At 48.9% G+C, this 24,823-nt stretch overlaps 1 protein-coding gene across 1 annotated transcript in view; it reads left to right on the forward strand.

The window, feature by feature from the left end:
- The first annotated feature begins 5,901 nt into the window (after positions 1 to 5,901).
- The window catches only part of KMO (kynurenine 3-monooxygenase), a 41,709-nt gene continuing 22,787 nt past the window's right edge, over positions 5,902 to 24,823 (forward strand). Inside the window, exons 1-6 of the mRNA XM_050916546.1 lie at positions 5,902 to 5,955; positions 11,550 to 11,619; positions 16,210 to 16,307; positions 19,302 to 19,391; positions 20,238 to 20,286; positions 23,991 to 24,078. Coding sequence (XP_050772503.1) covers positions 5,902 to 5,955; positions 11,550 to 11,619; positions 16,210 to 16,307; positions 19,302 to 19,391; positions 20,238 to 20,286; positions 23,991 to 24,078 — 449 coding nt within the window. The remainder of the gene's footprint in view (positions 5,956 to 11,549; positions 11,620 to 16,209; positions 16,308 to 19,301; positions 19,392 to 20,237; positions 20,287 to 23,990; positions 24,079 to 24,823) is intronic.

Below are 24,823 nucleotides of genomic sequence, written 5' to 3' on the forward strand. Positions count from 1 at the left end.
ATTCACCAGACTTAAGTAGCGAGGCGGCCTGGTTCCCAGCCGCCCCGGAGTGGGACGAGCTCCAGCCGAACCCCTCTACAAGGTGGAAAACAAATGTGTTGATGGAAATTGCCTCGGTGTTCAGAAATTACACATCACTGTTATGAAAAAAAGCTGTGAACACCACATCAAAGATGATCATAGCTAGTTCGATCTAGTTCTGCAGGATCACTGTCAGCATAACAAGTCCTAACGGAGAGCCCAGACTTTCCCTAGAATAAAGCAATAGATTTTAGTGCACAGTAACAAGGTCCAGACTGTCCTACCCAACTGCTTAGGGTGATCTGCCTACAACAAATATTGGCACTTGGGCTATTAGGACTGTATTGAATGAAATGCCCTTTTAAGTGATGTCCCAGTGATCCTTCTCAGTGCATCATTCAGAAGTCTGTGCTCTGGATACTGGAGACCAATCTTCCCCAACTCTTGTCTTATAGCTAGCTACTCTCCCCTGCTAGAACCATGGACTAACATTCATCTTAGCCGGGGTTTGAATCACTGCATTCATATGCAGCAATCTTCAACCAAAGTCAAGCTCTGCATACATATAGTCCACATCTTTTATTGCACAATTTAAAAAAAAAAGAAAGAAAGAAAATAAAGGTCTCATTTTTAAGTCTGACTTACCATTATTTGGAGATACTGTTTTGACTAGACATTCTCCACCAAGAAGGATGTCAGTAATGGAACCTGTTTGAAAACAGAAAATCCAGAGATGCAACAGACATATTGCATGACCTTTATACAGACTGTGAAGGCGATGTGGCTGTGAGACATATCTGCACTCAGGTCATCCGGGCTATATTGGCTGGGTCCGTCACCCTTCCATGTGCATCTCGCTGAAAACTGTGCTCTGGCTCTTGGAAGAGGCCCTTTCCCTGACAGAGGAGTACTGCTCTTGGGGTATCCTTACACACGTGTTCCTAAGCTAGAACCGTTGGCTTCCCCTGAAGAAGTATCATTCATGAGTGTAATATTATTTTTAATAACTGCACTCTCAAAAGGTAGTCTGCAACCAGACTTCACAAGGGTACGGTCAGTTCATCACACAGACCAAATACAGAGAATTGAACTGCACCTACACATATAATAACAGAATTCCAAATCTCTTCACACACTTTCAAAAATGCATTTCATCATTTGCAGTTCTGATGTACTGTTATTTGGAGACACTCTTCTGACATCACACAGAAGCGGAGGATATGTGATGAGGAGATGGGATCCCTTTGAAAACGGAACGTCGAGAGAAGCACTGAACGTACTGTATGACTGTTGTGCAGAATGTGTGGGTCATAGGCGCTGACTTTTGTTTTTCCTAGTGAGTGCTTGATGCTGGCTCTGCCCCGAGGTCCCGCCCCACTCCATCACCACCTCCAGTCCCCCTTAACTTGTTCCTCTCAGTCCCCTCCCCTAAGCACCTCCCGCCAGCCACCGAATAGCTGATTTGCTTTCTTATGTTCATGTTCAGCTTCATCGGCGAAAGTAGATGTGGAGGGGCCAGAATTTCTTTTCTTCAAATATTTGCCCATTTTTGTGTCTTCAGTTCAAAATTCACCACTGCACCTTGAGGGTTGATAAGAAACCACAGTTACTACATGATACCACACGAAGAGCAAGGTCATCTTAGCGTAGCGTGATGTAATGTCTGTCTCATGCAGGTACACCCACAGAGCAACGGCACAAAATGTCATTTGCTTCTGACACTAATTAAAATAAATCAGATTTTTTTTCCCTCACAAGTGATTTTTCCAGAATTCTGCAGCACACCCGTTCATGCCCAGTGGCAAACCAGAGTGCCATGTCACACCCGATGGGAAACACTGCACTAGACTGCAATTCAACAGTCATTTGATCTTAATCTAGATACTATTATGGTGACAGGGGCCATGATTCTGACATGGCTGTGATGGGGTGTCTGCCTCACACTGGCCCATAAGACGTTAATAGAGCCCATGGGAGGCTGCGCAGGAGGCAGCCAATTAGAGAGGGGCTGCAAGGAGCAGCCAATCAGGGCTGGGGTGATTCGTATAAGAAGGGCTGCAGAATAGAAGAGCTGCAGTTGCTCCCTGGAGCTCAAGGAGAGAGGACTAGCTGCCTTGCAGGAGGAAGAAAGCCAGCATCTTGTACAGAGCAGTGCTAGGCAGGATCTGGGGAATGAGAGCGAGCTCCTGGCTGACTGCTGGCATGCTGAGGCCCTGAGACAAGGGCAATGGGAGCTGCGGAGCTGGCGATCAGGATGGTGCCTGCGGGCGGTAGCATCACACAGAGCCCTTCTAGCCACCCTCTGCCTAGGAGCTGGAAGGACATGCCAGCCGATTCCTGGAAGCTGCGCAGGGCCAGGCATGGAGCCTGCCAGCCCCACTGCAGCCAACTGGACTTTTAGCGGCCCAGTCAGCTGTGCTGACCGGAGCTACCAGGGTCCCTTTTCAATCAGGCATTACAGTCGAAAACTGGATGCCTGGCAACTCTACCCAGAGGCCCCCGGCTGGAGGCCTCACAGCTCTGTGTCACCCTGCCCCAGAATAGAGTAGGGAAGAAGTTTTCCAGGCAGACTAGAATGGCTTCAGAGATGCAACCAATCAGAGGGGCTGCTGAAGTGACCAATCAGGGGCCAGAAGGGCCATATAAAAGGCAAGCAGCAGAGCAGAGTTCAGTTCTTGCCTAGAGCTTCGAGAGGGAAGACTGGAGCCTGGCTGGTTGGATGGCCTGTGGACAGGTCTGTGCAGGCAGACTGTCTGTTGGGGCTGAGCCAAGAACCTGGCCTGACCCAGCAAGCGCACAGAGATGGGCCCAGCTGGTCTGTTTGCAGACTGGGCCTACGGAGGAATGCTGAAAGGACACTAGCTGTGGGTACTGAGATGGGGCCCTGGTTGGGTTGTTAAAGAAACTTTGGAGCTACTGCCCATATCAGGGCTGGGAAAAGAATCTGAGACCGTACCCTGGAAGGGAGGGACTGTGAATACGGTTTGGCCGGAGGGCTGAGTTGCTGAAGACCTGCTCAAAAGAACTGTGATTGCAGGAACTACTGGCCAGGCAAGGGGGTGCTCATGAGAGGCAGGAGCCAACCCCCTTACAGCCCCCCTGCTCCTTTCAATCACTCAGTTGTTATTTATCCCCAGCACAGCTTCAGCAGGGGAGGCTGCGGGAGCCCCCATCAGAGCATCCCTTTGCCCAGTGCAGCTGCCTGAGGGGTAGGAGACCCCTGGTCAAATTCTTTCTTCTCTGGCAGAGAGGTGAGGAACTGAACCTGGGCTTCCCACACCACAGGTGAGTGCTCTAACCACTGGGCTAAAAGTTATAAGGTGGCCTTGTCAAGGTTTTTTCCCCACTTTGAACTTTAGAGTACAAGAAGTGGGGACCTGCATGAACACTTCTAAGCTTAATTACCAGCTTAGGTCTGGTACGCTGCCACCAGCCAGAATTTAGTGTCTGGTGCACTTTTTGTTCCCCCAAAACCTTCCCTGGGGAACCCAGACCCAAACCCCTTGGGTTTAAAACAAGGAGAAATTAACCATCCCCCTCCTTTTCCCCCCAGACTTCCCCTCCCTGGGTTGCCTTGAGAGGCTTCTCACTGATCCAGACTCCTTGGATCTTAAAACAAGGAAAAATCAATCAAGTTCTTAAAAAGAGAGCTTTTAATTAAAGAGAGAAAAGAAGTAAAAGTTATCTCTGTAAAATCGGGATGGAAAATGCTTTACAGAGTACTCAAATTCATATAGACTAGAGAGAACCCTCCCCCATGGCCCCAGCCTTAGATTCAAAGTTACAGCAAACAGAGGTAAAAATCATTCCAGCAAAAAGACACATTTACATGTTGAGAAAACAAACATAAGACTAAGCCGCTTGCCTGGCTACTACTTACAATCTTGAAACATGAAAGACTGATTCAGAAAGATCTGGAGAACCTGGAATGATGTCCCATCCCTCTCAGTCCCGAGAGCGAACAACGAACCAAACCAAAAGCACAAACAAAGACTTCCCTCCACCAAGATTTGAAAGTATCTTGTCCTCTGGTCAGGTGTCAGCCAGGTTTACTGAGCTTCTTAACCCTTTACAAGTAAAAGACATTAACCCTTAACCATCTGTTTATGACAGGCCTCTACTGCCACCAGTTCTTTCCCCTGTTTTGTATGGAGTGAGGCAGGCGATAAACTCATTCCTGCAAAGAACCCAGCATAGGCGCCTAAGCCACCTGACTCAAGGAGAGGGGTTCCCATCTGGCAATTGCTAGCAGAGACCATCTCCCTATGGCCCCTCCCCTTGCTGAGAGAGGGGAGGGGCCACACATAGTGTGCTGGCTTTTATGGATCCCATTCTAAGGCGCTTTCCTCTCCCCATTTGCTATACAGGAAGCCTGGCGCCTAACGCAGTTTTATGGATTGCAGCATTGTTCCTGTGACTTTCTACTCGCTGAAAAGTTAGGTGCTGTGGCTGTCAGCATTTGAGCACTTTTGCCCCTTGGTGGATCACACCCAGTGTTGTTTGTGGGAAGGACTCTACAATATAGGCATGAGGCCTCACCACAAAAGTGCAATGGCATCGAAAGCGTTGCACCCCATACCCAACTTCTGCCAGGGTCTCGCACTCCCAAAGCCAGACCTGGACGCCAGGGCAAGGCACACATCCTAGGTTTTCTCAGAGACAAGTGTTTGTGATGCATATGAGGTATTATCTCATGTTCTGAACCTTGCAGCGCACTCGTCAGAAACCAAATAAATGCAAGTTATCCCCATAGCTGACACCGGGCACGTCTTGTGTTCTGTGTTAAGTATCTGAGTGGGATAGCAGAGGTTTGTTGGCTGTTTGTGTGTGTAACACCAACAGACCCCGGTTATGAGTATCAAGCCTGGGACCTCTGGAGCTTTGTGCATGAGCCTCTGCAGCAGAGATGGGCAAAGTACAGCCTGTGGGTCACATCTGGCCCGTGGGACCGTCCTGCCCAGCCCCTGAGCTCCTGGCCCGGGAGGCTACCCCCAGCCCCTCCCCTGCTATTCCCCTCCCCCACAGCCTGGCTGGCGCAATGCTCTGGGTGGCCGGACAGTGCAGCTGCAGAGCAGCAGCCTGACCTGGTGCTCCAGGCAGCGTGGTAACAGGGCGGGAGTTGGATAGAGGGCAGGGGCATTTGGGGGGGATGGTCAGGGGGCAGGGATGTGGATAGAGGTTGGGGTGGTCAGAGGGCAGGGAACAGGGGTGGTTGAATGGTGACAGGGGCCCCAGGGGGGCAGTCAGGGGGAAAGAAGCAGGGGGGTCAGATAAGGGGTGGGGGCCAGGCCACGCCTGGCTGTCTGGGGAGTCACAGCCTCCCCTAACCAGCCCGTCATTCCATTTTGGAAACTGGATGTGGCCCTCAGGCCAAAAAGTTTGCCCGCCCCTGCCCTACAGCATGAGCCAAGAGCCAGCTGCCCATGAGCTAAGGTGGTAGAGCAGACTTTTTTTCTCTCTTTTTTCTCCCCCACCCCCACTAGATGGGCCAGAACATCACTCCAGAAGGTGTGTGCATTACATATGCAGCAGTCAGGCAATAGACTCTTGGAAATTTCAAAGTTACCTTTGTGTTTGCAACCCACCACTGTAAATAACACCCCCCCCCCCCCGCAGGTACCTGAGTAGAGCTGGGCCCTCTGGCTGGATCTGGCCTTGTCACATGGTCAGAGCTGATCCAATTGTGAGTTTGAGGTTGGAGTAAAACCTGAATATTAACCAAGGAAGGTGAATTAGAGCATGATTAGACAGCCTACTTCCCCTCCCCTCTATTTGCTCTCTGGCAAATACAGACATTTGTGTAACAGGGTGAGCAGCGTCACTAGTCTCTCAGGGGACAGAGGACTGCAAAAGCCATGCTGTGGTGAGACTGCTGCAATCATGAACTCCGCTGACATTCAGAAGGGGAAAGTAGCCATTGTTGGAGGTGGTCTGGTAAGAAACTCCCCCTTATCTCTGCTGTGGTTTGATTGTGTTTGCTCAGAAGGGATCCAGGACTGCGGCATGGGATGAGAACAGACTGCTGGGCAAATCATTAGCAAGACCTGAAAATGTGAAGAGCTGTAGCAAAGCGATTGGTGTTTGGGTTGTGTAACTGGTCAGTTCAGGCCCAGCTTTCAGAGTGAAAATCATTGGGCAGGCTGCAGCTACCACTGATAAAACTGGGCTCCTCTGATCAAGGCAGCTGCCCCTGGGTGAGGCCTGATTGTTGGGAATAGCTGCTAGTAATAGCTGCAAGCATTTGAAATGCAACCAGCTCTATTTGCTGGTCTGCGCCTAACAATTTGCTTTGTAACTGAAGGGAATAACCCCTCAGCTGGTGAGTTTAAACCTCGCTGCTACTGTTTGGCCCTCTGCCTTCATTAAGGCACCAGCTCTTTTCGAAGAAGCCTGGAAGCTAGAATGGGTTCAGTGGAGCTACTGAACCCTAGTGTGTTTGTGCAGACAGGACTTTGCACCACAGGCATTGCTGTGTTTGCTGGGTCGGACCTTTCTACTGGGGAGCTGCGAGAGAGGCTGTTGAAGAACCTCTTTTAGGCAGACAAAGCTTGTGAACGAGTAACACACTAGGGTGAGACAAGTGCCAGGACTGGGTGTGAAAAGCCACAGTTGCTGCACGCTGTCCCTGCCATTTTCCCAGAGGAAATTCCCTGCATGGGACCCGGTGGATGTGGGTTGCTGACGTCTGACAGGGTAACAAGCGGCAGTCCCTGGTCTGCCTCACAAGTGCTGGGGACAAAGTCTTGCCATCGCAGGCCCCTTTTCTGCATCGCAGCTGAACTCTAGGAAGCAGCACAGGCCACGTTCTGGCTCCTCAGAAAGTTTACACAGCAAAATGCTGACTGTAAGTGCTAGTCACAGCTCCCAGTCAGCTTCACACACAGAAGGAACAAACTTTGAACCGAACACAACCCAGAACCGTGTCAGCAGGATTTGGAGTGTTGCCTAAATAACGTTTAAACGACAACAACAATAACAGTGACTTGACTGTTTCCTTACACCAGGGGTCAGCAACCTTTCAGCAGTGCTATGCCGAGTCTTCATTTATTCACTCTAATTTAAGGTTTCACATGCCAGTAATACATTTTAATGGTTTTAGAAGGTCTCGTCCTATAAGTCTATAATATATAACTAAACTAGTGTTGTATGTAAAGTAAATAAGGTTTTAAAAATGTTTAAGAAGCTTCATTTAAAATTAAATTATAATACAGAGCCCCCTGGACCAGTGGCCAGGACCCAGGCAGTGTGAGTGCCAGTGAAAACCAGTTCACGGGCTGCCTTCGGCACCCGTGTCATAGGTTGCCTACCCCTGCCTTACACAGATCTCCACCCCTTTGCAGCTGTTACAGATGTTTCAGCCTAACATTTACCCCTCTGCCTCGATTGCTGAACTCCCCTGGCCCACCCCGGGAATGGAGGTGACAATGAATGTATTGGCAGGGGGATTCTGCAGGAACTCTCACCCCATGTCTGTCCATTGCCTGCCCAGATATTAATCCTGCCCTCCCCAAAACTCCCCAGTGCTTGTGCTAGGGTTCTTCACACACACCCCAAGCCTGTGCTGCACCAGAGTCCCCTCTCCCCCCTTCAGGACTGACGATGGGGGGCAGCTGCAGGGACTCTTTGTCCCCTTTTGCCCCTATCAGGTGGTGTGCAGGACGATGGAGGGAGGAGCAGAAGAAACGTCCCATCCCCATTGCTCTGGGGTGGGGGGGGGGGAAAGGCTGCCCTGAGCTGCTGGCTCTTCACTTCCCCCCTCCCTTCCTGTGAGAACAGCTTTGGGTTCCCAGGGGGAGAAAGAACTCTTCCTACAACAGCTCTGATTGGTTGCTCTGCTCCAGGAGGCACAGCAGTGGGGCAGGTGGCCAATCAGAGGGAGTATTTCCCCCATGCAGGGCTCATATTTGCTACAGAGCTGGAGCCTCTGGCAGCGTCACGAGATGGTTCCAGCCCCAGCCAATCCTGTTGCTGCTGAAGCCTCGGGAGAGCTGGGAACAGGGTGGTGGGCCATCCTATCTAGCTGCAGTGCCCTGCCCTGTGCATGTGTGCAAACATCCCCCGCACCCCATAGCCTCCCCCTTCACTCCACCCCGACCCTCCCCCCAGCCCTGTCCTCCTCCCTTGTCTTTCCAGTTAGCTCATCCCCTCCTATTTAACCCCCCCCCCCCATCCAAAGAATAGTGGCCATTAATGTGCATTTCATGCCATCACACAAGTCACTCTGCTGGTGCATTCCTTCCCGCGTGCTGGGTCTCTCTGGTCTTGTTAGATGGTATTGTCTGTTTCCTTGTACTCCCCCAATCTGTCTGTATCCATGTGTTGTCTCTTGTCTTATACACATCTTGGGCACATTGTGCACATCTTGGCACAGGGACTGCCTTTGTTCTGCATTGGTGCAGCACCTAGCACAGTGGGTGGCCTGGCCCAGGACTAGAGCCCCTACGTGACAGTAATACAAAGAAAGAAATAACAACAATAATGAAATTCATGTCTCCTCCCCATTGTAAGTTGATCTCCATTTTCCTTGAACTTCAAATCAAATGCTGTAGTATAACATACGTGGGGAACAGTAGCATGAAGGCAGATTTGACGTGTTTCCCAGATCTTTGCTCCTTGATTAGCCAGGTCAGTGGAACAGAGCCCTGTAGCAAAGGGTCTGGGTTGTCTCCTGGCGCGGATTTGTAGCAGACCTTGTGGAAAATACACAGGGCAATGATGAGGGATATACAGAAAACAAGGGCAGCAGCTGTGGAAGCTTCCCAGGTTGTTCGGCACCTCTCCACCATCTGTCTTTCGCATGAAGCAGTCTTGTCTGTGCCTGCCAGGGCTCGGTGCCCTGAAACCACCAGCCTCTGGCAGCCCAGCACAGCCTTCCAGGGCTCCGCAGGCCTTGCTCTCCGTACAGGTAGCGACAGGCACACGCCAATGCCTGAATGCGCAGCATGTTTCCTGCAGTGTCCAGCTCCTTCTCCACCGCACATTCACCGAATGACCAGGCCTGCTGTTCCCGAAGGAACAGGGCATGCCAATTTGTGAGCTTCAACTCAGGGCCAGCACTTTGCTTAACACACCGGCACTGAGATATATTTGTAGTGCACAACAAGGCTACATTTATTACCAGACTAGAGACTCAAGTGATAGTGAGTAAGAATACTGGAAACAAAGGGTTACATATAAAACAAATCTTAACACGCTTTTTAAAGACTAAACATAACTACCGAGTTACTCTTTTGTCTAAAAGAGCTTATCACAGTCCTCTCTAGTGTTTCCAGCCAAGTCTGGCTGAGCCCCCTTTTTCATGAAGCAAAGTCACTGGCCTTTTACTTTCTCAGTGAAAGATGCCAGCATGTCGTCTTTGCCTCACACATAGAGTGGAGCAAACCTCTAATGTGCAGCTCCAGACAGGGTTCTCTCTTCCCCCACATCTGCTGTTTTTCTCTTCCTCTTAGTTTCTTTTCCTGAAATCCCCTCAGTCCTTCATTTGCATGCAGTCCAGACGGGTGATACAAGACTGCTAGTGAATGAGACAATACTGCATCTCCTTATAAACTGATAGCTGGATAAACAGCTCTTGTCTGACAGAAAAACTGTTTTTCACCTTTGCTGTGACCAGTATCTTGACACAGACTTTGAGAACATATTTTCAGTATCTGCACATACATTTCGTGATGCTATTCATAACCAGTATGACTCCAGCTTTCACTTGAGATCGTTCTTTGGTGAACAGGAATGTTCAAGGCAGATGCAGGAAATTCCTGTAACTGCTCTGAATGACTTTGCTAGTTGGCATTAAGAGGTTCTTAGTGTGACGGGTTAGATCACAGAAACCCCCTGGGGGTTGCCACCCAATGTGCCAAGACTACTACTGCCCCTGCTTTCCTGCCCTATCACCTTAGACCTTCAGCGCCCTGCCTGGTTTGAGCCAGACCCGTTAGCTTGCTGAAAACCCAGAACCAGGTCTGAACCACATCCCACAGCTGCAGGCTTAACCTGAAAGCAGCTCACAGAAGTGTTCCTGCCTTTAAGACTCAGATACCCAACTCCCAATGGGGTCTAAACCCAGATAAATCCATTCTACCCTGTATAAAGCTTATACAGGGTAAACTCATAAATTGTTCGCACTGTTAGAGAGAGATGCACAGCTGTTTGCCCATCCAGGTATTAATACATACTCTGGGTTAATTAATAAGTAAAAAGTGATTTTATTAAATACAGAGAGTAGGATTTAAGTGGTTTCAAGTAGTAACAGACAGAACAAAGTGAATTACCAAGTAAAATAAAATAAAACATGCCAGTTTATGTCTAATACAGTAAGAAACTGAATACAGAAAGATCTTACCAGTTCCAGTATGGTTCCTTTTATAGACTAATTTCCTCTTAGTCTGAGTCCAGCAATCACTCACACCCCTTTGTTTCAGTGTCTTTCAGGTACCTTTGGGGAGGCTCTCTCTTTAGCCAGCTGACAACAAAATGGAGGGGTCTCCCATGGGCTTAAATAGACTTTCTCTTGTGGGTGGAGACCCCCTCCTCTCTCCTATGCAAAGTCCAGCTCCAAGATGGAGTTTTGGAGTCACCTGGGCAAGTCACATGTCCATGCATGATTGAGTTCCTACCAGCCAAGCCACATTCCTGGGAAAGCCCAGATGTGGATTAGTGTCTCCAAGTTCATTGTTGGCTTACGTGTTTCCTGATTGGGCACTTACTGAGAATAGTCTTTTCTCAGGAACCTGACCAACTGCTTCACTACACCCTACTTAGGATCAAACAAGTAGGCAGCCAGTATTCAAAACTTTGAATACAAAAATGATACATGCATACAAATAGATTCAGTAGATCATAACCTTTACAGAGAGATATTACATGGCATATGTAGTATAAAACACATTCTAGTTATGTTATATACACATTCATAAGCATATTTCCAGAAAGCCTTATGGGAGGTACCATCACACTTAGGTCACAGCAACAGTCAAAAGCATGGTGTACGGGCGATATACGATCTAGATTTGCCTTTGTAGCACTTTGTGCATCTAGGCAAAGTTAGCCAGTCATAGGTTCCCTGGAGTCAGCTCACAAGAGAAACACCCTAAATTCTCTCACAGTAGGTAAACAGGGGCTTGACAATTGGTGCAAACTCCAGCTTGCCCTTGCCTACCCGTAGAAGTCAGCACTGATGCAGTTACACTGCTTGCTGAATCGGGTGTGTGTGCCTGAGCGTAGACAAGGCCTAAATTTCAGTGCAACTTGGTGTGTAGGGATCTTTGGTTGGGAACTTTGACCACGAGTCCTAGCTACCCTGTATGCATGTTAGGGATTCTAGGGCACTTTTCCTAGGAGAAGAGGTCTCTCGGGTACATGGTCAAGATGCCCCGTGTCCTGCTGAGCTGTGTACCAGTAGGTTGTCACCGTCTCCTCTATAAGAAGCTGCCTGTCAGTGATGCTGCATGTTTATAATTGCAAAGCACATTCAGAGTCTCTGCAAGGAAATTGTTCTATGACTGTAATGTATTTCTGTAACTCTCTTGTAGGTGGGTGCTTTAAATGTCTGTTTCTTTGCAAGAAGAGGGTTCCAAGTTGATATGTATGAAGCCAGAGAAGGTGAGCCCCGTCTTACTATAATTACACTATTAGTAATCTGATCACTTCTTTATTTCCACCACCTCCTTAAAGGGGGTGAGGTGGGGAGGGGAAAGGAATGTTATGGGCAAAGACCGTGGAACAAACAGAATCTGAAAATGTGACTTTAGCATATTTCCTTAGGTTCGCTCTGAATATAAGTGATTGAAACGCCAGCATTTACTTTGCAATGCACCTTTCCAAATGTGCTCGTAACATGATGAACCCAGCTGTCAGAACTGTGGCACTTACAGGTGCCCTTCTTTTTATGCACCTATTGTAAGGGCTGATCTGAACACCCAAGTTTGAAAATTGGGCTCCTTACAGGATGTGCATCTTGATGCAGAAGCTGTACCAGAACACTGGCAGTGAATGATTGATTAACGCTGTAGAATTATTTGCTGACTCTCTGGGTTTGTCAAGGCTGAAGGTCGTGCAAGGTTTGATACTCCATTCCCCTCATTACCAGTGCTATGTGGAGAAAGACCTGCAAGAGGCACAGATGCTGCATGAGGAAGTTATTGCACCCAGGGCTTGTGTTTAACTTGTAAAAGTAACAAGTGCTCTAACAAGTTTTCACTAAGGACGAGGCTAGTGGTAATGGTGAGTACAGACTCGTATACACAAAGCATCAGGAAAAAAGAGGATATGCTCATACGAGTGAATGAATACCCAGCAGTGCTGAGTCAGTTTCTCAGCTACAGCAGTGAGCCGACAAAGTCTTTGCACTTCCAAGAGCTAACCTGGGATCTTCCTAGAGGCTCACAGATGTGCTAACCCATACATGCATCTAACTGATTGGCAAAAGACCAGCTAATATTAGAGGGATATGGATAAAACCCTGGTTTTTGCAATTCCTGACAGTAGTCTCAGCTGATGGTGCAACATAAGGTAAGTTGCAGCCAGGTCCGGCTCTAGGCACCAGCAAACCAAACATGTGCTTGGGGCGGCATTCTGGGAAGTTTTTTTTTTTTTTTTGCTTGGGGCGGCAAAAAACCTAGAGCCATCCTTGACTGCAGCAAATAGTGCCACAATGCATACCCTCTTCCTTGGAGATGTTATGAGCAGCTCAGGTATGTTTTTGCTGAGGAAGGGGACCCCTCTTGCCCCAGAGGCAAACACATGCACTACCCTGGTTCATTTCCAAAAAAATTGCAAAGATTACTGGTTACTTAAAAGCCATTAAGAAAAACTAGGAAAGTGGAGTATGGTTACACCATACCTTTTGCGAATGGACACCTATATTAGTAGATAGTGCTAAACGTATTCAGAATAGACTGAAAAAAATAAACACGTGTGATATTTATTAGCTTGGGTTCTCCTGTACCAGGAACTAGAAGTTGACTTAAAAATCACATCTGATGGAACTCCATTACATGCTGCTGATGCTGCTCTGCTTCTCCTTTAAAACAGAGTCCAGGTCAGCTGAATAGTCATATGTCGTCACGAAGCTTACGACTGAGCATAATTTGTTTTACCAGGGCAGTTTCAGGCTCCAATGGAGCTACTCACAGCGCCACCCCTCAGTACTGAATGTTTGCAGGATTACACCCTTAGGTTGCAAAAGCACCCTAGGTTTGTCTCATCCTTGTCCAAGTTAACATTGTGCATGTTCCAGAACCACTCTGCAAAGGGACTCTGCTTATGGTGGACAAGACTTGCCGCCAGTCAGGGCTGAAGCAGCTTGGCAGTTACCTGGGAAGCTTGCACAGCCCTTGCTCCTGCTGTCCCTAGCTCAAACCTAATGCTCTGCAGACCTGTAGGTGGAATGTTGCCAACTTCCCAGGAGGAACTAATTTACGGACTCTCCGTCACAGTGAGGAAACTGCCATTGTGCTGGGGGACCTCAACTTGCACAGAAGTAACACCAAGCATATATTAACATCCGGTCTCCCAGCTCACCTGAAACTGTAGGATTCATGTAGGGTGCTCCGGACAAACACATTCAGCCAGGCATGCTTCAGTCTGGGTGTGAGCACTGAAGACACCACAGATGTTTAACCAGCACCTAATCCAGGCAAAGATCAGGGGCTCGTCTGTCCAGGGGAGTTAGTAAAGCTGATTTGCCACCCAGAGCTTTTGACTCCTCTATGCTCTCCTAGGTCATACTGGAAACTAAGTGCCCAGCTATGAGGCCAAGGTGCCAATGGGTTGGGAAGAATACACAACCACCTGATGGGCCCTACCATTGATGGGCCCCCAGGTTGCCCCTCTGTTCCCACACTGCCTGAGGACATCACCAGGTTTGCTGTAGGACACTGACAGAGGATTGGGATGCTGGGGGTGCCAAACCTATTCTGAATCCATTCCTCAATAGCACAAAGACTGTGCACAGGGCTGTACCTCTTTGGTAAAAGACTTTGCAAAGACTTCCACTTTCAGCCCTGAGCTGTTCTGCACAGTGATCCAGGGCTGCCGGGGAGCGGGGAGGAGACAAGTGGAGCAATTTGCCCCAGGCCCCGCAGGGGCCCCCACGAGAGTTTTTTCGGGCCCCTGGAGTGGGGTCCTTCACTCGCTCCAGGCGCCCCAGAAAACTCTTGTGGGTCCTGGGCCACTGGAGCTTCTTCCACTCCGGGCCTGGGGTGGCAATTTGGTGGTGGTGGGGTCCTTCCGCTCTGGGGCAGAAGGACTCCCTTCCGCCAAATTACTGCCGAAGCGGGACCCGCTGCCAAAGTGCTGGGTCTTCAATGGCAATTCGGTGCCAGGGGCCCCCTGCCGTGGGTCTTTGGGGCACTTCGGTGGCAGGTCCTGGAGTGGAAGGACCCCTGCCACCGAAGACCCCAGGCCCCCTGAATCCTCTGGGCGGCCCTGCAGTGATCTGGCTAGGCATTCCAGCCTGCATAATTCAGCTGGTGGAGGTAAGCACTGATGGCTGTGAAGAGCTCTCGATATGCTTCGCTGAAAAAATGAGTCCTATTCGACTGGGACACAACACAGCAGAAAACTCTGAGACCGAGATCCCCCAGTGTACGTTCAACCAAAGAGGAAGTGAGTCGGGTTTGGTTTGGTTCCCCTTGCTTTATCCATGCTGATCAACCACCCTTAAAAACAGCTAACCAAGCCTCTGCAATGCTGCTGCTTTTTGCTGCACAGCTGGGATGAGGCCGGTGGCTCCTTCCCCTCAGGATTCAATTGCAGTCTAGTGTCCCTGTCCAGTCCACCTTCTAAGCTCTTCCAATGGACTCTTTCCAAATGCTGCCTTGACTGGCTCTTCTCCAGCTCTCTATGGGGTCCCATTCAGCATGGCTTCTGCCCTAGGCAGGCCTCAGAGCCCACTCTGCACTACGCTGCCCATCTCCTTGAGCTAGGGCCAGGATAGCGGCCCCCCGTTCCCACAGGGCTGGGGGCAGCAAGATGCTCATTGGCTGCTCTCAGCTCAGCTGGCATAAGCTGAATTGCAGAGGAAATGGACATACTGAATGTAGCATAAAATAGAACTTGGTTTTTATATGCAGGGTTTCATGTTTTCACGTTACTCAGCTCCAGCCACAGCTGTGGAGGGAGTGTGCATTCGCTTCTGTAAAAGCCAACAACACACACAAAGGTGGTTTACCACTGACAGTGCAGCTGTCAAAAACAGGTCAAACAGTTCAAAGGAATGGCTGAATTGACTCACTCCAGGGTGTGTTGGCTGGTGCTGCAGTCTGGGAGCACCTTTGGTACCTCGCTCAGGCACCAGGCACACACAAGAAAAACACTGACTTGAAATTACAGCTACACTCGTGAAGCAAAGCCAACCCCAAATCTCTGTCACACCCTCTTCGGCCCTCCAGCATCACTGAACTGCCACCCTCAGAGAGCCAAGGTCACAGCCTGGGGGAGGGGGGTACTCTGTTTCCTCAATGGGAGAATCAAGAGGATAGTTCACCTTAAAAACAGGCCTCTACTGACCCGCGCCACTCAGTCAACCTCCCTCTGGAGCCACTGGGACCTGGGCCAAGCATGGGCTGCAGGATTGGGCTCACCTCACACAGCAGCGTCAAATGTGCATGCTTTAAGGGCTTGATTTGAAGTGATGAGGAGTCTTTCCATTGCCTGGGGCCAGGCCCCTGGGGTCTGTGTCTGCTACCTTATTCATGCTGAGTGGCCTTTGGCCCTGAGAGGAACGCCATGGGTTTCATGGGGCTAGGCCTGGGCTAAGGTCCTGCTCAGCTGGGGTCAAGGGGGCAAGGTCAGGTCCTTAGTAGGCTATAACTTGCCCTCCAGGAAGTGAGGAGTGTGCCAGAGTCTCCCTGGGGAAGGGTGGGGGAAGGTGCCACTGGACTGGGAGGCAGAAAGCGTGGTGGAGGCCAGTCTCCTGCCATAGTGTAGCCCCCTCAGGTCACAAGCACATGTCTCCGGGATGGCATTGGAGCAAACCACCAGGACTGCCACTGGTGGGAAGTGTTTGTGCTGCTGCAGGAACGTCGTCTTGGAAGCTGATTGTAAATAAACTCCTGGTCTTGTCGGAGGCTAGCGTAAAGCTTTGCTTAGACTTCTGCCTGGCTAGCCTCATGCCATGTGCACAGCCTTTCCTCTGTGCACGAGCCATGGCCGCACAAGGGACAAACTGCAGCTACTGTTTCCTTTCAGATATCCGCGTCACCAGAGCTGCTCGTGGCAGGAGCATTAACTTGGCGCTGTCTCACAGAGGACGCCAGGCCCTCAAGGCCATTGGGATGGAAGAGCAGGTAGCCTCACTGCCTCTCTCGAGTATTTTTAAGCGAATGTCTGATGACCTTTTGTCAAGCACAGGTTTCATTTCAGTTGCTGTCTGGCTGGGAGCAGCTCGAAGCCCTAGGAACAGGCCTAATATTGCCCGGGAGATGTTAACACACCAAAGCTGGTCACTGGCACGGCCTCCTGAGATAATCACCACTTCTCCTGCATGCCAGATGCCTGGCGCTCCTCTGCTGCAGAGCTCCAGACCCTGGCAGGGCGAGTCCCGTTTCCCCAGGAGCAGGCGTGTGCTGAGGCCATGCCGCTGGCACTCTGCTGTTGGGCCAGGGGACCTAGAAAGAGAGAGCACTTGCTCTTCACGGCAGCCGAGAGCCCTAGGAGAAGTAAGGACGGGGGGAGGGCAAGTATGATGAAGTCAGTGGAAGCATCATGCGTAGTAATGCTTCGTGGCGGCAGTGGTGCCAGGGAGCAGAACAGTGGGGCTGATTTTCAGGTCTAGGCCCCAAGACAGCCAGGGATAGAGCTGAATTTTCCCATATATCCTCAGCCTAGGGCCTGCTGCAAAGGCCATGGAAGTCAGATCCTTTCCACAGACCTCACTGGGCTTTGGCTCAGGCACGTGGCATGCCATGAGCTCCACACAGCCTGCTTGAGTGCAAGCCCTGTCCCTGCCGGAGTGGGGTCTAACTGCCACTGCTCAGGCTTGTGCCGTTTCAGATCCGAGGAGAGAATAAAGCCCAGGTCATGCACAGCTCGTATCCCAGTGCAGCACCTTGGCTCGTATTCCCGCACCGGCACTGGGGGCTTTACAGACCTTTTCTAGCCAAACCAACTTGCCAGGGATTTTTATTAGAAGGAGCTGGCAGCTAATTGTCTCAGTGAGATGCAGCAGTTTTATAGCATAGCACATCTCTGATGGAGCAGGGAGTGGGGAGGATTGACCTGGGGATGTCGCAGGGGCGTTTTACTGGGACTGTCTGCATTGGGGATGGGATAGCAGAGGGTGACTTCACTTGAGGAATGATACCTGAGCCTGTAACCTGAGAACCGTGAGCTGCCCTGCACGTCATGGGTTCCCTTGTTTTTTGTCCACCAACCACAGCCTCAGGCTGGATGGGCACTGTTCATACAGTTGCTCCAGTGCAATGAGGTTAAGCAAGTCCTCCTTAGTTTGGGTCCCATTTGCCCACTTGTGGGCGTATCCCCGCCTCTGGAGGACCAGTTCTAGATATGTGACATCAGGAGTTTTCCAGTACATCTTGGGAGTCAGTCCAAACTCGTGTTGCAGGGCTTTTTCAAACGGTTCCTAGTCCCCTGCCTCTGCCCCTTTCATTCGGCTATACATCCCGATGGCTTTGCGGTCCAGTAGGGGTGAGAAACTGGAACCTGTCTGCAGGGTCAACCCAGTGCAGCTCGCAGGCCGTCTCAAAGGCATTCAGGAAGTCATCTATGTCCTCCCCTTCCTTACGCCGGGCCAGGATGCACTTATCAAATCTCCATGCAGTCCTGGGCCCTGCATCACTCACTGCAGCCGTGGGCTCACTGCTCCTCAGCCTTGCCACCTCCAGCTCATGCTGTCTCTGTTTCTCTTTGTCCTCCAGCTCACGCTGTCTCTGCTTCTCCTTCTCCACCAGTTCCTGCTGCTTCAACTCCAGCTCTTTCAGTTTTATCTCCCTCTCTCATTCCAGCCTCCTCAGTGCCAGGGATGGGGAGCTCCGCTGGGAGGATCCCTTGCTGGCTGCAGGGGTCACGGTGCCCTTGGTATTTGCCTGGCTCCTCACAGCCCTTCCCTTAGGCATAGGTAGGAGGGGTCCCAGGAAGCCCTCAGCAGCCATCTGACCACTTCCAGCTGGGACAGATACTGGTACCTGCCCTGCATCTGCCAGGCTGCTTCCCTCAGAGATAGGGATCAGTTCATTCGAGTGATCTCCCTCCTCCAGCTGGGCAATCAGCTGTTCTTTGGTGAACCTCCCAATGCGCAGCCCCTTCTGCCTGCACAGCTCCACCAGGTCGCTCTTAAGGTGCTTCTTATGCATCTTCCCACTGGCCACTCACAGGTGGGGTGCTCTCAGCTCCCCATGGTTTTCAGGAGGAACCCCTAGTGTGCCAGCCCTTCTCCAGGTCACCACCTCTCTCCCAGGGTCAAGCCACAGGCTCCTCCACCCCGAGCCTGCTCATTGCAGTCCCCAGGGGGACCCCGTTACTGCAACAGCCCTCCTTGCTAGTCACACACTCCCAGGGGTTAAGCGTAGCTCCTTCTCCCCCTGAAATCGCTCCTCTCTGAATCTTCAGCACACCTGGTCCTTGTCAATCCCCCTTCATTCTACTGCTCCCCAGTCACTTACTGCAGGAAGCGCTGTCCACAGGGTGCAGAACATCCCACTGCTACCACCAATTGTCACGGAGTGTGGGGGAGTCAGGGCCCTGCACCGTCACTTCCTGCGATTCACCATGACTCTCAGCCAGCCTGTAAAATGGGAGGTTTATTAGACGACAGGAACATAATTCCAAACAGAGTTTTGTAGGTACAACCAGGACCCCTCAGTCAGGTCCTGCTGGAGGTGGGGCAGCAGGGAGCTTAGACCCCAGCCTTGGGGTTCCCTCCATTTCCCCAGACCACTCCAAACTGAAACCCCTTCCAGCCGTCTCACACAGCCTTCCCCCAGCTCCTCCTTCAGCCTTTGTCCAGTTTCCCAGGCAAAGGTGTCACCTGGCCCTAACCCCGCTCCTGGCTCAGGTATTATCCCTCAAGTGAAGTCACCCCCTGCTATCCCATCCCCAGTGCAGACAGTCCCAGTAAAACGCCCCTGCAACATCCTCAAGTCAATCCTCCCCACTGCCTGCTCCGTCACAACAACACACATTGCCAGGGCCAGATTAGGGATCCCTGACTCGCTGGGCCTAGGTCCCACTGGACTTAATGGGCTTCAGGGAGTCACACACTGGCCCCTCAGCCTCAGTATCGGAGCTGAAGGTAATGGAAGTCTCTTACCTTTTGATTTCAGATTGTGGCCAAAGGCATCCCCATGCGGGCCAGGAGGATACACACGCCCTCAGGAAAAACATATTCCATCCCCTATGGAACAAAGAGCCAGGTATTTTCCTTCTACAGATGCCCTGGGTCGAGGGGCCTCTGTCTACGTTCACTGGACAGGTGTTACAGCACTTTGTAATGGTCAGTGATCGCATTCAGCGTGTGTGGATGAAAGGATGCCCTGGGGAGCGAGTTAACCGTAATTATGCACAAAACCTTCCTTATCCCCCTCTCTGCATTTTCCATTGCTGGGGCTGGGCTCTGAGCCCTCAGGGAAGGGACTGTGCACCTTCGGCACCATAATGATGGAACAAAGTACATATTTTGGCTGTTTTGCCTCTAGTGCAAAATATATCTTGTGGCCAAGGGACATTATAATGTTTTTTGCAATCATAAAACACAAATATTTTAACTTCCCTGAGTCCTCACAAAAACTGTCCTAATGGTTTGATTCTCGCAATCCAACTGTGTAAACATGGCTTCAATTTCCTATGCCTTGCGATCTCCCCCGGTGGGCCCACCCCATTCCCATCTCCTCTCAGCCACCAGCCCTGACACCCAGTCTTTCTGCTCCACCACATTCTTTCTCCCTGCTGTCCACACATGCAGCTCCCTGCCTCACCCAGCATTCCCTTCCCCCAGCCCTGCTGCCCCCTCCACTTCTCCCCATACCAAAGAGAGCACTGCTGGAAGACTCTGTACAGTTCGGTGGCTCGCATCCTAAAACAGCTTGAAAAACTGGAGAAGGTTCAGAGCCTTGTCCCATCTTCAGCGAGACAGCTCATGTGCTTACAGTTAAGGACCCATGTCAATGTTTGCAGGACTGCTGCCTATCATGTCATCCTCCTAATATTTTGTGCAAAAAATGCTTCAGAGAAACTCACTTCCTAAAACTGTTTTCCTGCAGTACATTCTCTCCGTCGACAGAGAAAATTTAAACAAAGAGCTGCTAACGGGTAAGTGTCCTGGCCTTTTTTGAGTGCTCCTAGCCTGTTTTCACTTTGTCCTACCTAAGAGAATCTAAGGTTGGACCAAGGATTTAAAGTAGGGCTGTCAAGCGATTAAAAAAATTGATCCCGATTAATCATGCAATTAAAATATTAATTATGATCAATAGCAGAATTAATCACGCTGTCAAACAATAATAGAATACCATTTATTTAAATATTTTGGATGTTTTCTACATTTTCAAATATTACAAAAATAAATATAATTTCAAAAACTACAACACAGAATACAAAGTGTATAGTGCTCACTTTATATTTATTTTTATTACAAATATTTGCACTGTAAAAAACCAAAAGAAATACTATTTTTCAACTCACCTAATACAACTACTTTAGCGCAATCTCTCTGTCATGAAAGTTGAACTTAGAAATATAGAATTATGTACAAAAAATAACTGCATTAAAAAACAAAACAATGTAAAACGTCCACTCAGTCCTACTTCTTGTTCAGCCAGTTGCTAAGACAAACAAGTTTGTTTACATTTATGGGAGATAATACTGCCTGCTTCTTGTTTACAATGTCACCTAAAAGTGAGAACAGGTGTTCACATGGCACTGTTATAGCTGGCATCCTAAGATATTTACATGCCACATGCGCTAAAGATTCATATGTCCCTTCATGCTTCAACCACTGTTCCAGAGGCACGCATCCATGCTGATGATGGGTTCTGCTCAATAAAGATCCAAAGCAGAGTGGACCGACACATGTTCATTTTCATCAGCTGAGTCAGATGCCACCCGCAGAAGGTTGATTTTCCTTTTTGGTGGTTTCAGTTTTGTAGTTTCCACATCGGAATGTTGCTCTTTTAAGACTCCACACCTTGTCCCTCTCAGATTTTGGACGGCACTTCAGATTCTTAAACTTTGGTTCAAGTGCTGTAGCTATCTTTAGAAATCTCACATTGGTAGCTTCTTTGCCTTTTGTCAAATCTGCAGTGAAAGGTTCTTAAAACAAGCAACATGAGCTGGGTCATCATCCAAGACTGCTGTAACATGAAATATACGGCAGAATGCGGGTAAAACAACAGGAGACATACAATTCTCCCCCAAGGTGTTCAGTCACAAATTTAATTAACTTATATATTTGTTTTTTACGAGTGTCATCAGCATGGACGCATGTCCCCTGGAATGGTGGTTGAAGCATCAAGGAACATATGAATCTTTAGTGCATCTGGCATGTAAATATCTTGCGACTCCGGCTACAACAGTGCCATGCGAACATCTGGACTTGTAGGTTCTAAAGCTTTATATTGTTTTGATTTTGAGTGCAGTTATATAACAAAAGAAAATCTACATTTCTTAGTTGCACTTTAACGATAAAGAGATTGTATTACAGTATTTGTATGAGGTGAAATGAAAAATACTATTTATTTCATTTGTTATTTTTGCAATGCAAATATTTGTAATTAAAATAATAATATCAAGTTGTTAGAAGAAGGAGCAGGTTGACGCAGAGGTGGATATGAGTACAGGCTTCTTTATTGAGATACTTGTTCCCCTGGACCCGATTGTCCAGGAAGCACCGAATTAGTTACAGCACATTCTTTTTGTTTGTTAGTATGTACACACCTACATCCGTTACAACACCCCAAAACCCCTTAGTAAGTAATGAAACACCTGTTTAAACCCACCCTGTTTATTGTGCACAGCATTACCTATATTACACAAGCATTTTACCTTGAAAATATATTTCTTTGCAATAATTTGTTGCCACAAATTTCCCTGGTCAGCAATTTTCAGGGGAGGGAGGAAGGGGCCATAAGCTCGGGCTTGTTTATGTAGCTGGGAAAGGAAGGGAGGAGGAGAAAACACTGCTTTACCCAAAAGGTATTCTTTAGAGCCCCACATTTTTTATGCAGCTGCAACACTTATCAATTCTTAAAGGCAACAGGGAAGGGTAAAATATGGCAACTTATTTATTAAACAAAGAACTACAGCCTTCTTATGCCTTTGTCATGCCAGCACATTAGCAGCTTCCCAGGTCTCTACTTAACCCATACATGTCCCAACAAAAGTAAGCACCGGACACTTTGTATTCTGTGTTGTAATTGAAATCCATATATTTGAAAATGTAGAAAACCATCCAAAATATTTAATACATTTCAACTGGTATTTTACTGTTTAATAGTGCGATTAAAATGGCGATTAATTGCAATTAATTGACAGCCCTTATTTAAAGGCTATGGTGCTGTAGAGATGTAGTATAGATGCTTCCTGCATCCACTGAAGGGGTTTTTCCATCAATGTAGGCAATCCAGCTCCCCAAGCCGTAGTCGCTAGGTCAATAGATACATTTTTCTGTTGACCTAGCCATGTCTACGCAGGGGTGGGGTGGGGGTGACAGGTTAGGTTGGCTTAACTAGGGCACTCAAGGAGGTGAAGTTTTCATACCTCTGAGCTACGTCGCTAGGTTGATTTAAGTTTTAAGAGAGTTAAGTTTCCATGGTTTCCTCTGGAAATGTTGCTCTGGTTCTCCAAGAGTTCTGGGTCTCTTGATGATAGTCAGAAGCCACTATCTGAGTCTACAACTACAGACTAATATGTAGCTTTTGAAGACACATCTTGAATAATACTTAAAACTTATTTAGAGTGTTTTTTATCTGAAAGTAGAAAGACATTTTACAAACATTAACCCCCCACTCCCTCCAACACACCTCTATGGTAGGAAAATACTGTGCTCGTTTGATAGAGGAATGAACTTGGACTAGAGAGAGTAAGGGCCAATGTTACAAAAGTTGTTACAAACTTGGGAGTGCCTCATTTTGGGGCTGCCTAATTGTCTCAAACTGGGTGCCAGAATTAACAGGCCTCTCTGAAAATTTGGCCCTGAATTATGTGGCCTGGCTCTCACTCCCAGTCTGTGGCCATTGTGGAAGTAGGCTTTAGGATTCCAAACTCCCCGCATTCTGGTTTGGCACCTAGAACACGGTGAAGAAACTAGCAGCAGCATTTAAAACAAAGTTCTGTGGCCCTGATATGTACATTTGTTTTAAGGACTGATTTCCAAAGCACTAGGTCTGAGAGACAGCATCCTGATGCACATGGAAACTGATCTGACAGATTAGACATTCATTAAAAAACAGCTGATATCACAGGGGATTTTGATGGTGGGGGATGTTGAAGATTGGGTGAGATAATCTGAACTGTTCCTAATGATCTGCTTTGTGTATTAGTAAGGGGAAAGTTGACAGGAAAGCTAAATAACCCATCTCTTCAGTATATTTGCATTCTACTGAGTTGAACTAAACACTGAATTTGGAATGCAACATGAAGTGATTTAACAACATTACTAGGAAAAAAGTCAGTACTTCCAGCATATTACAAAGTGGTTACGTGTCAGCCATACAGCTAGGTGGCCACATTCTGCCCTCAGATGCAAGCACATATCTCCCATTGGCTGCTGGGGGAGTCACACTGGCCCAGTCTCTGTGCTGATTCCTATAGTGCAGGGACAGGAGTCATGGCATTACCATTGTCTCAGTGAACAAGAATACGTTGCCAGGATGTATTGCACTTAGTAAATACTTTTTGCAAGTTTTAACCATAACCTCCCCTCCCCCCCGAAGGAATCTAATTTGATCAAAGAGATGAAAGGTGCTCTCTGGGCTAGCTGTGTGCAATCCATTACACTGAAACTTCTTTTCTTTTTACAGCTGCTGAGAAGTACCCCAATGCTACGTTGTACTTTGGACACAAGCTGCTCCACTGCCATGCTGAATCAGGGCTATTAACCTTACAAGGGTAAAGCAGGCCCTGTCCCTGAGAGTGCTCTCTTCATAGAGCTTTTGCCTAATAATTAATCAAAACAAACAATTTGGGCAAGTCCGTTCACAACCAGTTGACATCTGATGTCAGGTTTGTGAAGACTCAGACTTTGCAGCAGTTTTCATGAAGAGCTGAAAAGCGCCAAAGCAACTGCATCAGCAATAAGCCAGACACGTGGATTTACTTGTTTCTGCAAGTAACAAACACGCTTGACTTGCCACCTTTAGTTTTCCGTCTGTGTCCTGGCTAGACCGTCTCCCTCGAGTTAAGGTGGTGACTTGGTTTCTGTGACCCGGCAGGCTTGGATCACACCCTGGCATCATCAGCACCCAACCAGTCTGCCAGATTAATGACGTGTGTGTCCTCCTGGGAGGGGACCTGGTGGCCATTGCACAAAGGTGTCTGTGGTACCTGTCTGGGTATTCAGATACACACTGTTCTAGCTGAGCGTGACGTACGGTATCAAACCCAGCACGGCCCTGAAACGCTGGCGGCTGCTGTCAGCACTAGGACACCCTGTAAACAGAGGCCTTTTACACAAAGCTGTGGCGGCTAGTTCACAAACACCAACTTCAAAAACCTACAGACTAAATCTTTACTCCACCCCCAGAGCTTATTAACTGATGGCCAGGACCTGGGGTTCCTCCGCAGCATGAGGCACAGGCTGCCTGCAGGGATCGCCTGGGCATGTCTCACCTCATCCATTGCAGGACCGCGGGTG

The sequence above is a fragment of the Gopherus flavomarginatus genome, chromosome 10, assembly GCF_025201925.1.
Source record: "Gopherus flavomarginatus isolate rGopFla2 chromosome 10, rGopFla2.mat.asm, whole genome shotgun sequence".
NCBI lineage: Eukaryota > Metazoa > Chordata > Testudines > Testudinidae > Gopherus > Gopherus flavomarginatus.